At 41.9% G+C, this 12,804-nt stretch overlaps 1 protein-coding gene across 1 annotated transcript; it reads right to left on the bottom strand.

The window, feature by feature from the left end:
* Positions 1–807: 807 nt before the first annotated feature.
* Positions 808–2,928, bottom strand: IL22 (interleukin 22). Its single transcript, XM_074901527.1, has 5 exons — positions 2,725–2,928; positions 1,867–1,932; positions 1,627–1,770; positions 1,331–1,396; positions 808–921 (listed from the first exon to the last, which is right to left on the bottom strand). Exons 1-5 carry the CDS (start codon positions 2,926–2,928, stop codon positions 808–810), a joined length of 594 nt encoding a protein of 197 aa, XP_074757628.1.
* Between the last annotated feature and the right edge of the window lie 9,876 nt (positions 2,929–12,804).

Raw genomic sequence — 12,804 nt, 5'->3', positions numbered from 1 at the left:
AAGCATGTCCCCCAACTGAGATTGCATCCTTTCTGAATACAAAAATACTGACACTGACCCAGCAGCCCCACAGGCACAATATGTGTCATCTCCCTTATGTTTGAGTAAAAGAGAAAAGCTCTGTAAATGGCAATATTTGATGACCAAAATATTTATTATAATAAATTAAAGAGTAAGCATTTATAAAACAATCCATCTGCATATAAATATCACACATTAGTTTTAATTTCATAGTTCACTTAAAACCCCCTGGTACAACTTCATAAATACATATCCTTGGATATTTTTCAATTAATCTACATAAATAAAAGTACTGTAAAATTACCTTAAAATAAGTTATCATTAAATATGATCAACAAAAATTATTTCTGAAATATCAACTTTTCAGGTAAATGTCAGAAGGGGGCAACATATGCAAGAGAATTTTCCAAGTAAAAGGCTCAAAACATCTGGCTACATATCACTGCCTACCTTAACCAAAGCTCATTCATAGGTGTCAAATCTCAGCATATAAAATAGAGAAACAGTTGCCTTATTCCTATGGAGATGAGGAGGACAGGACCATGCCTTTGAAAATAACTAATGCCCTGTGTTGAAATGAAGCTGCAAACACTGTCCTGGAGTTTTCATTTTCAAAGGCAGCAGCAATAAACATCCCATCTGTGCCCACTTAGTTTGGTATTCTCAGCACAAGTGAAAAATATACTGCTTCTGTGGGTGAGGGGTTTTTGTCCACAACAATTAATCAATTTGAGTTACAGCGAGAGTTTTTCAGAGACATCTCTTGAAGCCTGATCTGAAATTCTTTCAGTTTTTCTTCTTGTTCCCTCCCTTCTTTGGGGCATCAGTACAGGCATTTTCTATGTAGTCAAACAGTAAATCCAGTTCTCCAATGGCTTTAGTCTTTCCATTCTCTCCCAACTAGAAAAGAGCAGAATGTAAGTTTTAGCATCTCACTATTTCTCAGAAAATTAAAATTAGGCTTGTTAAAAACTGAATTGAGGACTTACTCTCCTTATTCTCTTAAGTAGTTCTATTAGAGTCATTATACCATAAAATATAAACTAGCTCATTCAAATCTAGTCTAGCATATACAGTTACCTGCAACGTGACTTCTGAAGGTTTAAATTACCATAACATATGCAGAGAGTTAACAGGACAGGTGAAGGAGGGCTGAAGTGGAAACATCACCAATCTCCTCTTTAATGACCCTGCAGGCTTCACCTCCTAAATAATCTCTAGAGTTTGTTCCATAATTACGTTAGCTTTAATCCAACTAAATGACTGGGATTGGGAACTGCTTTTTTTCAAATGTTGTGAAAAAAGGTACCTGTTTCATTTTGCTCTTCATTTCTTCCAGGTTCTTTTCAATGTGCTCTCTGTGTCCCAAGAATTTCTAAAAAAAAAAAACAAACAAACCATCCAGACATAACACTGGCAGCTGTATGCAATAATGTGGTTTTTTTTCCTTTTTCACACCTTTCTATCAACCTCGACTTCAGTATCTTTCATCTGAGGTTTCCCTTCATATCACTGCCTTTAGCCGCTGTTTGCAGCATTCTGAGATTCAGGAGTAGCAACAAGAGTCATGACTCAGAGAAGGGAAAGACACCCAACGCTACTCACACATCTGCTCAGCTCTGAGGTCAGGGATGCCAAGAACTGTGCCACCTCCTCAGCGTATGGGTACTGGCCCTTGGCCTTGGTAAGGAGGACATCTTCCACTACAATCTCCACAATTCTCTTCATCATGTAGCAGCGGTTGTTTTCCTATGTATGCAAGTAAGTGGTCATGTTAAATCATGGCAACAGATCAATGAGTGCTGCAGAAGGATGCAAAGAGCAGCCTCCTGGTGTAAGGCTTACCTTGATGTTAACATAGAGCTGCTGCCCAATGAGCCTGTTGTCTGTGTCCTCATCTGAGACTCTGGCCTGAGAGGAAAAAAAGGAAATGTCAGGTGGGGATGGGAACCTTACCTAAAAATTAATAATAAACCTTAAGGTTTTCATCAGTAATAGTGCAGATTAAATGATGGAATGGACACCACAGACAGTCTGTTACATAGATAAACTTGGACATTGTGTCTGTTTCCCCCCTTAATGGAGTGAGATTCAAGATCGGTATCACTGGAAAACAAGTAGAACTCTGAATTACTGTACCCCTCTTAAACATCAGATATGGTAGTGGTTATGATGACTAAACCAGATGCCGCAGGTGGCCAACCTCAGGGTGGCCCACAGTGCTGCTGGGAGGTGCTGCAGCACCCGATGTCAGACACTGTGGGGACCCGCCGATGGTAAGAGCAACCAAGAAACCTGCCCAAGCAGAGCACTGTAAGAGCTCTGCCTGAGGAGCTGTCTGGCCATGGCCGGAGTCACGGGCAGGCCCAGGTCCAAATGAACTGGGAAGACAGAGACATTTAAGCTCATGTTTCACAACTGTCCCAGTCTAGCAGCAGCCACTTGAGAGAAGCTATGCTGTCCCAGGGGCTGCCTTTCCCTTGGGGAGCAGGAGGAGGAGAGGCAGCAGCTTCCCCCAGGCTACTCAACCAGCAGGCAACAGACCCACTCCACACACCCAAGATCTGCCTTACTGCAAAGGCACATTTTTTTTCTGGAGAAAGGCATGAGAAAGAGAGAGGAATGCCAAAGGTGAGAAACCAGGGCACTAGAAGAGGAGGAGATCCTCAGATCCCACCATGAAGGACACACAGGTTACTGTACCATTTTAGCCAAGGTGTAGGTGCGATTCCTGATGTAGGGCTGCTGGAAGTTGATCTTCCTGAGCCTGCAGGCATGATGGGTGGTAGAAGTCACCCCTATCCCATTTGGAGGCAGAGGGCTGGTGAGAAGAAGAGGGAGACAGCAACAGCAGCAGAAGATGACCCATCCTGAGAAGCTTTTGGTCAAGGTCTGTAGGGAGGCCATGGCTCACGATCCAAAGTCGTCTGTGCCAGCAAGGTTGCAGCTACAGCACTCAGCACTGATGAGAGACAGCAGGGTTAGCATCAAGGAGAGTGGGCAAGGCAAAGTGAGAGAAGCGCAAAGGGTGCAAGCCTTACCTTTGCTGTGATTCTTGATGTGCTCTACAGGAGGTGAGGTGCACCTTATATAGGGCCACCAACATCTCTTTCAGCTTTTTTTTTTTCGGGTACTAGTGGTGAAATAAAAATGACATCAGCAAGTCTCTTACTTTCCAGTATCCTCTTCTGAGAACTACCTAACCACTGCAAAACCCACAAATACAACTTCAAGGCCATTGTAATATTTAGTTTCTTATAAAATAAACCAAATTTTAATGCAAGGCAAAGCAGGGGCTTTTACCAAGGCAGGAATCCTGAATTCTTTTTGCATAAAAACATTTGAGAAGTTTATGGGTTTGTACCTCCTGTCCTGATTGCACCACACTAATTGGATTGGCAATTTGATGGCAGATAATGTAACATATACATTTTTGTTCATCTTCTCCGGTGAAAGACTGGTGCTCTGCTGCTGCTGACTGGTATACACACATGTCAAAGACTGCACCAAACCCAAAGCACTGGCCACCTGTAGGTGGTTCCTACCCTGCAAATACCCTTTCCCAAACAGTGGCCCACTGGAGTCACCAGCCATCTGCCCATACTCTCTAAGACATCAGAAAATGTGTAGGACCAACACTGCATTTATCACATCCCTGATCTCCAAATTCCCATTTTTTAAAAAAATATCCATATTCCAGGCATTAACCAGGTGTAATGACAAGACCTGTGGTCATGAACTTACTTATCCAGGTGATTTCCATGTTCCTGACCCTGTTCTGCTAACGTAAAGGCAGTGCTGCACCCTCAGTCTGAAATATCATGCAGGGTGCTAAAGGGAAACTGTGCTCTCTTTAGAGAGTAATTTTCAACCCAGCTGTAGACAATAATGCATGAGGACACAGAACTGGTACAAATGCAAAATCCTAGTTGTCTAATACCCACAAGACACACAGGTGACAAATGTGAGAAATTGGACCTGGAAAACCAAGGCTCCACCTCCGCCTCTGAGAGTGAACAGGAGCATCCCTGGGGCTGGGCTTCATCCCTTGTGGCTGAGGTTCTCAGAACAAGAGCCGTAATTAGCTTTATCCTGTGGGCTGAAATGCTCAACTCTTTTCCTTATACCTGAAAAGAAGCAGTTAAGGGCTGCCTGGAACCAGGTTTATACTTTAGCCTGCCCTGACACCTCCACAGCACAAATTCATCTCTCCATGCCTCAATCCTGCCTCAGTTGCCCTCAGATACCTGCCACATCAGCTCTTCACAGTTCTGAGCGCTTGAAGCTGCACCCCCTCACCCTGGAGTCATCATCACCATGTGCCCGTCTCAGGTACCTATTCCCATGCTTGGCCTCCAACATCATCCTGACTGCAGCAGGCAATAAAAAACAAGTCAGGACCCAGGATGTCAACAACCTAGTTCACACCCAAAATGTATCACAAAGCTATTTAAAAACATGTTTATAAACTCTTTTCCATAAATTTTTCATTTGCCAGGCTAATAGGTCCTGTGGGGGAACAGGTTAATGAGAAGATGGGAGACTGAGTTATACTTAGCCAAAGGACAGACTTTAAAAACCAAACTGGGAGAAATTCAGAGAGAGAGGCTGTTTCGAAGGATTAGCCTCCCTGAAGTGCATTCCCATGAGCTCCTCTCCAGGTGATAAACACAGTCTGAAAACCAAAGTCTGCTTCTAACTGAAGTTTCTCGAGCTTCTCCACCAGCTCATCCAGCAGAGCCGAAGTCCCAAACCCAGAACAAAAGCTATGAATGGGCATTCAGACCCTCCCTGGTCCAGACCCCCTGTCCTCCTATTCTGGCAGATACCACCTCTCCATCCCTTTGGCCATTTACTGTTGTCAGACACAGATCCAGCCTGCCTCACCTCTTCCTGTGGCTCCAGTCCCATGGGAAGGGTTCATGACCTGGGTTAAGTAGGTGCTGTGCCACTCGCATGTGTTCAAACCACTGTGAGGAGCCCACCCAGTCCCAGGCTCCCCACACCTGCTGATGAATATTTAAACAACATCAGACAGAGGGATGAGGAATTAGATGCTTCATCTTTCTCCTGCCCTCTTTACAAGATCTCCTCTGTCTTCTCTAGTATTGGAAACCATACACTGGGACATACCTATTTTCACAGAAAACGTTAAGTTAGACTTGATAAGGATCTCTTCCTCTCATCTATGTTGTTAGCCACCTCTCTCAGTCATAATACTCTTTGCCTGTGCCACAATGCCCTCCTTGTGAGGCTTTAAAAAAAGCTTTGCTTCAGTTGTTTAGTTTAACTCCCTACCTCTGATATTCACCTTTATTTTCCAGACACAGAATGCTAAAACACACATTGTAAGTTCATTAATTCATATTCCACAAATTTCCTTTTTATGATATTCCTAAAATCTTCACGATTTCACCTTTTGTTTTCAGTTGTGAGTTGTAACAACCTATATTCTAGCCCTCTATATTTCTGTGAGTATGGTCCAGTCCAAAAATAATAACCATTAAAAATCTTGCTGGATACTAATTTTAGCAGACTGTATGGTTCCCGTGCTCATCCGTCCACTCCTGGCCTCTTCTCAACCACATTCCACCAGATGGCTGCTGGCCCTGGATCTACTACTGAGCTGTGGTGTAGCCACAGTCATAGCTGCAGTTAGTGCCTATAACATGTCAAGAGAATTTCTGTGGAAGTGGAGATATGCCTCCCATTCCCAAGGTCTGTTATTTCTGAGATTGCACTGAACAAGGATGTGACTAGTCACCACTATCACCTCTTTTGACTAGCTCACCACACCCTGGATGGAAGATACATCTTTATCTAGGATGTAATGATGGATGTGTAAGGCTAAAAACCTGCACTACCACTAGATATTACTCCAGTCCTCAGCTGAAGTCCATAGAGGGAAGAAGGAGTTGGAAGGTTTTCTGCTGCACTTGAGAAAGAATTTCTCTTTCTTCTTGTTTGAGGAGGAAACACAATAAACTTCTGAAAAGTAAAGTCTTGAGCCAGCACTGAAGGTGAACATCAGGGAAATAGGTTACTTAGACACCCCTCCCCAAACAGGACACTCTGAACTGTAGAGCTAACAGAAGAGACCAGTGGAAGGAAAGCTGCATTTAATTTAAAATGTGGTACCCTGGCTGAAACCAGCACTGATGGGTCTTACTTTGGGGAGAAGGAATAAAGTGGGAAAAAACACATCTGAAGAACGTGTCTTAAAAGAGCAAACTTTCTCACTAATTCTTTCCTATGTTACCATTGTCAAGTATTCTAGCAAGTGGTACAGGAACTGGTAATTTAGTAATTTCTCTTTGAGCCTGAACTACTGATGTCTCATGACATGATAGTACCAAGCTTTTCTTTATAAAACAATGTTCTCTTGAAAACAAAAAACACAAACAAAAATGAACCCCCCGAAAGACCTCTCTAAGCTCAGTTGAGGAGGTGGGAGTGAGAAGACTGTGGAGAAAGAAGTGATCTTCCTTTTAAATTTTATTACTTTTTTCTAGGTTTAATGATATTTTTCATGTTTAAGGCTAGTAACACTGTTTAAAATTCAAAACTCTTACAAGAAAACGTATCTGCTATGCTTTTATTCTAATTAAAAATTACCAGAGACCTCTGAACTTTTGTAAAGTACCCTCTTCACAGTTTTAAAAATATAATTAATTAAAATAATTTTTTTGAAATTGTTCACAGATTGTATTTTCTCCCTGGTGTTGTCCCAAGAGTTAAACATCTATCCTACCACTGACTTCACTGCTAAACTTTTAAAGTGTAATTACATGGAGTTTCCCTAATTCATTAAGAAACCACAGTGGTTAAATATTCTCGACAATGACTTCTTGACCCATATTGAAGACAGGATTTTTTGAGGAGGACTGGAACTCTACATCATGTCTGCCTCAAAAGCCACAGACACTTCCTTCTTACTTTGAATGAGGCCACAGGTGAATAACCAATACTGTACTTTGATGTTCAGCTGTTGTGTATCATCACCAGTACGCTGGCATGCAGGGATTTTCTTGAGCTTTAATACTTTTTCAATCAGCTAGGACTACATTATTAGAAACATCCTCAGGATCAGACACTGGGCTAGAAACATTGTCAAGAGCAGGCGTGTAAAAGAGTGAGCCTCTGTATTGTCCTCTTGGGTCTTTTACCTGGAGATCAAATTCTTCCCCCCTTAAACATCTGTACATCAACATAGGTCACATAATGCCTAAAGCTGAACATGCAATCTATGTGAAGATATCCTCAACTTTCAGGTCACACTCATGATCTTCCTTTTGCTCTAGCTCATTTGTGAGCTAGTTCATTGCATTTTAGCCCAGTTGTCCGCTTTTGCCTAGATTTTCAAGCTTGAAAAAATTAAAGCAGACTTTTAAAATGTTTCAGCTCAAGCTCCAGTGGAGTCTTGTTTTAGTCAGCTCTCTGCCCAGCGATGAAAACATCAGGAATGGAAGTTGATTCTGCTTTACAAAACTTGAAAATAAGCCTTTCTGTAATTCAGCCATTCATTATGGAGACATCCTAGTAGATGGGCAAGTCTCTTCTGGGCATGGTCATTAGGAATGGCAGAAGGGATTAATTTTCTATGGAGGAAACTATATCAACAGAGACTGTTATATTTTTGTTTATGATAGATTTAATGTTGTGTAAGACACTGTGAATGTTTTAGAAGGAGAAGAAGTAGTAGTATTAGAATTGCTTAGCCTGGGAGTGTTCGGTGGCTTTGGAAAAGACTTGTGTCAGATCTCAGTACAGACACTGCTGACTCAGGCTTTTTGCAGAGGATGTGCAATTCACCTGCCTCCCCTGACAGTAACACTTTTGTTACAGTGAATAACACATTTCCTCTGACAGTAACACTTTTGCTTATATATCTGATATTTCAAACATCTTTCTTTCTTACCTTCACTTGGTTCTGTTATTTAATTTCTGGGTACCCTAAGTATAAAATGCTATATAATAAACATTATTAAACTGATATTTCATATCATAAAAAGTATAAGTAGAAGGAAACTAATAGTTCATTGCAGTCTCAATTTTAAATTACATTCTGGGACAAACAAAACCTCTTGGTTCAAATAACTTTATTCTCACATCAGTAACATTCATGTAGTGGAGATCCAAGGGAAAGCCACCCAGTTGATTGAGACAATACCGTACAGCTGCTACCAACATTATTACTGCTACCGCAGGACCACTGATGTGGTAATTTTTACTGCAGTGCCAGGAAGATTCAGGTATTAATATGAAGAAAAAAAAAACAAAAACAAAAACAAAACCCAAAACCCAGTCTCAGTGGAAGTGTAATAGATGTTAGAACAGTGGTTCTGCCTCTTTAGACAACTGCTGTCGACATCAGTAAAGCATAAACAAGTTTTAATACAACCTGCCAATAGTTCATGCAGACAGGAGAAAATAGAGTTCAGACCATTTCAGTGCACACAGCCCCACACCACCAAAGGCACCACTATGAACCCTTCCACCAGATGGCCGTTTCTTTTAATTCAGAGTGTAAAGTCACACATATATTATGAGACTCTGTCACTTTATAGAGTGACCTACATATATCCAACTATGTCTTGCGAACAGTCAGATCAGGTGAACTGAAACTTCTGGGCTTCCTGTTAATGTGGTGTGGTTGCACAGCAGCGAGTCAGTGACATGGCAAAGTGGAATTACTGACATAGTATATCTCAAAAAAACCCACTCAAACTGGGAACAGAATCTTGCAAACTGGTTTATAATCCAAAATTCAGCAACAGTTATTCAGATTACTCAATTACTCAGATTAAGAAATAGCTCCAGCATTATGCACCATCAGTTTTATCACATAATGAATCCACACCACCTTGATTAGTTAAATAAAGCCATTTTGAAGGGACACAACATTATTTAAGGTAGAGTACTTGTGCCCAGACACTGTCCATACACCAGCACTTTTACAGAGGCTCTGAGCTCAGCATCATCTCCTGAAAGTGAGACCCTGGCTGCTCAAGTATTCTGTATAACAGGGCTGCTAGAGAAGGAAGTGACAATTCCCATGTTGTAAACAGTAGTCTTCCAGTAATCTTCCCTTCCTAGGAAGTCAACAGTCCATGTCCCAGCCTTTGCCCAGCCCAAGGTTATGCTATTGCCCAACTCCCAGGAGAGCCTCTGAATCAGCGAGTTTCCTGTTGGAGGGTGACTACTGTCAAGAATGAGAGATTTATGGGAACAAAAGGAGACCAAACAAAATAGCTACAGCCTAGCAATTAGGATGCTGTTTTCCTGGGTTATCTGTTTTTAGCCACATGTTGTGTAAGCTAAAATACATAAACAGGCTGGAGCCAGCTTCCCACTGGAAACACAAAGATCGTACTCCTCACAAGAGCACTGTTCTGGGAACTCATGGACCCAGTCCAGTTGGGTGGCACCAAGTCTCAGCAGGTTTCCCCCAGCCCAAGCGACCTTGGGGTGAGAGATGGGCACCTGGCTCTTCAGAACAGGGTGCATCCACAGATGCCTGTACGTATGTGTCACACCAACCCAGCAACCAGAAGGGGTCCAAGGAAGGGAGAAATCCAGAAGTACAGGCTTTCTGGATCCTGTCAACCTATTCCACTTCAAGTCTTGACGTAGGTGCTTTGGAAACACCCCAGCACATGACAGTATTAAACAAAGTCACCTTGAATAAAAAAAACTTCTTTATATATACATACACACACACGTATATACATACACAGACACATACAATATGTGTGTATAGCAGATTTAAACAGAGTTTAAAGGAAAATCTTTGAGGCCCACTCAAAACCTGCACAGGTCACTGCCTTAGTTATCTCAGGAAAGGTAAGCTGGCATAAATGTGAATTAGTCATATTTACAAAGTAGATACTCGCTTACCGGAAGACTTTATGAAGACCTCTGAAGAAAGTGGGGAGTGAGAAGCTTCAGTTGTCCTTTTCCCCTCCACCAAAGAACTGCCTGCACTAAGGAGTATTTGCTGCCATGACTGTACTACCAGACTCTGCCTGCAAAGAGCAAGCTCATACCAGCAAATGAGTAGTTTTGCTCTTATACTTTTATTCCAGCCCCATGAATGTAATAAACTGATCCAACAAAAGGTGTGTAAGCTGTAAACACTATCAGGCCTTGCTTGCCTTCCCAAAGGACTGCCAAGTCTCCAGGCAAACCTTGTGCAGTTCTCAGTCCTCCACCCTAACAAGACACTGCAGGACAACCGAGCAACATCCTTCAGTTTCTCAAAACTCATCCCACGTGCAGCACATTTGGCATGCCAAGTTCAGATTTGCTAGGCAGGACCCAGTTGCTCCACGAACTTCTCTAGAACACAGCCTGCAGAACAGAAACCTCACAAGGTCAGCTCACGTCTGACACAGATGAACTGTAGTGAGTATCAGATTATTTAGGAAGCTCATTCACATTTTTAACATGAAACTCCAGATGTCCTTGAACACAACACTAAACTCAGATCAGAAAGAAAAAAAAAAATTGGATTTCTATGAAACTGGATTTTTTGGTTATCTACCATCCACTATCCTCTCTCCAGCTTTTGCTTTCAGTGTGATCACTGCTATATGAATAACTTTCCCACTGGGTTTCAACGCAGAGCCAAGCCAAAGAACTGACTGTGCCCCAGAATTAACCGCAGCTCCACCATCCATCCCTCTCTTTCCAAGCTCCTCCCTGCAAAGATTTGAATGACTGCTGAAATCACAACATTAATTTAGGTTGCTTCACATGAAAATTACCATTTGGCTTGTTTTCTTTATCACACATTTATGTGCATCTGGGTAAGGGAACAAAATTGCTTCAGGCTACACTAAAAGTTGGTCAACGAGGGCACAGCAGAACTTTCACTTGCATCAGAGGGTGATGGGGATCTTTGCTGACAAATGTTACCAGACAGTAAGAACTGCTCTCATACCAGAACATTAGGTACCAGCTCAGCCTTGCAGGAACAGGCAGATATAATGAAGCAGTAGGATATTATGCAAATAAGCACACAGTAAATTGTTCAAAGAAGCTGTGCTTCCTGCTCCATCTTGAAGTACTATAAATTTGCTCAAGTATTACAGATAGTATTTGGAAATCCCTTTTTCCTCCACTGCTACCTGCCAGAAAGCAAGGACACCAAGAGTCAGCTAAGGAAAACATCTTAGTACCTGGACTCGAAGAATTTGTGAGTGAAGGAGAAAGCTGGTGGCTGGTAAGTAACTTCACTTTCTTTCACCTTTTTGCAACATACACTGGGTTTCAGGCTGTGGCACTTAGGTCCAGGGGGAACTCTGGTTACCTGCAAGGCATCAGTGAAGGCAAATCTGTTTTCATGAGGTTGTTACTCACTACATAAGGATTCATATGAGCAATATAGAAGACATATGGATCTAGTAATCAAAAAATGCTGAAAAATCCCTATACAATAACATACTCATAGTGATTTAAGTATCACTGGACATCCTTAAAACTTAATCCAGACTGTATGTCCCAAAACCACATCTTGTTGCCTACACCTTACTTAAAAGCAATCTAGCTCTGATGGTTAAAGAAACTTGACTGCTTATATTTACATTTACATACTTCACATTTAAGCTTCAGAACTCACCTCACCAAGGCATTAAAAATTGAAAGTAACACAAAACATTATTGCAAAAGTAACACACTTTAGCAGGATTTTTTTAATTGGATAGGATTATCCACAATTCCAGATGTTCTCCCAAACTTCTCTGCAGAGCTGGAAAGCCCCAATCAATTCTTCTCAAACTGTTCTATCCAGGGTTTCAGGGGTAATTTCAGCATTTTAAGTAGAGAAGGCTCATGCATTGTGAAAGGCACTGGAAATTCAGACTCTGAAAAGAACGAAAGCCCAGAACTGTAAAGGGATGCAAGTGTCTAAATACTACCTTGCTGCTACTGTAAACATTTACCTAAATCCTCAAAACTCTCTTCATGCCCAGGGACATCAAAACCTCCCTGGAGAACCACCTAAGTGATGAGAAATGTGCTTCATCCCTCCTGCTGAAGTCATTTCATGAGAGAGGGGGCCAGAAGGAAGGAGGATGGTAGAGTGGGCCAGAAGGAGGAAGAGGAGGATGGTAGAGTGCACATAGCTTTGAGAATAGGGAGAACTTTGTTCCAACCCCTACTCCACCAACCATTTTTATCCAAAAATAGATTCAGTAGGAGAAACTGGGAGCTCACTTCTCATTCCCACAGACAGGCAACAGGCTTATTATCTGGCAAGACAGGAAGTTTTGGAGAAGTGACAGACTGGAACCAAGTCTGCTCTTTGTGGGCTTGCTGGGGGAACACTTTATTACAGGAATACTGTGCAAAGGAAGGCCTTTTCCCAGCTGGCAGCAGTCAGTGAGAAAGAGCCAGTGAAAAACAGCAGCTGAGACATTCAATTCAACACTTACTGACTAGGTCCATCATTAATGTGCTGGCTTTTTAAATCTTGACCTTCAGTCAACAAGCTCCCAAAGCTGTTTATTCCTTAGATGTATCTCCTATTGGCAACTGACTTTCTCCTTGTTTATCTACTTGATCTGTTTCAAGGCTTCCAAGATTTCCTTGACAGAAAACAATATGCATTCACTGTACAGCACACACTTGTAATTATTATTAAACGGTGCACTTTTGAACCCTTTCTCCATGTTCAGCTTGCTGGAAAACACAACAGGAAACATGTCTGAAGGTTGGTCTCAAACATTCAGAAAAACAAAAAACCTTCTTGAACTAGATAAACAACAATAAGCAGAAAGCAGG

The sequence above is a fragment of the Athene noctua genome, chromosome 3 (genome assembly GCF_965140245.1).
Source record: "Athene noctua chromosome 3, bAthNoc1.hap1.1, whole genome shotgun sequence".
In the NCBI taxonomy this organism is placed as follows: domain Eukaryota; kingdom Metazoa; phylum Chordata; class Aves; order Strigiformes; family Strigidae; genus Athene; species Athene noctua.
This window is presented reverse-complemented; position numbering and strand designations above follow the sequence as displayed.

What these genes read in the sequence shown, in the direction of transcription:
- IL22 (XM_074901527.1), bottom strand. Translation starts at nt 2,928, where the DNA reads ATGGCCTCCCTACAGACCTTGACCAAAAGCTTCTCAGGATGGGTCATC. An exon ending in AGCTCTATGTTAACATCAAG is followed by an intron (nt 1,771 to 1,866) that starts GTAAGCCTTACA and finishes TTGCATACATAG; the next exon opens with GAAAACAACCGCTGCTACAT. An exon ending in CCTCAGAGCTGAGCAGATGT is followed by an intron (nt 1,397 to 1,626) that starts GTGAGTAGCGTT and finishes TTTTTTTTTTAG; the next exon opens with AAATTCTTGGGACACAGAGA.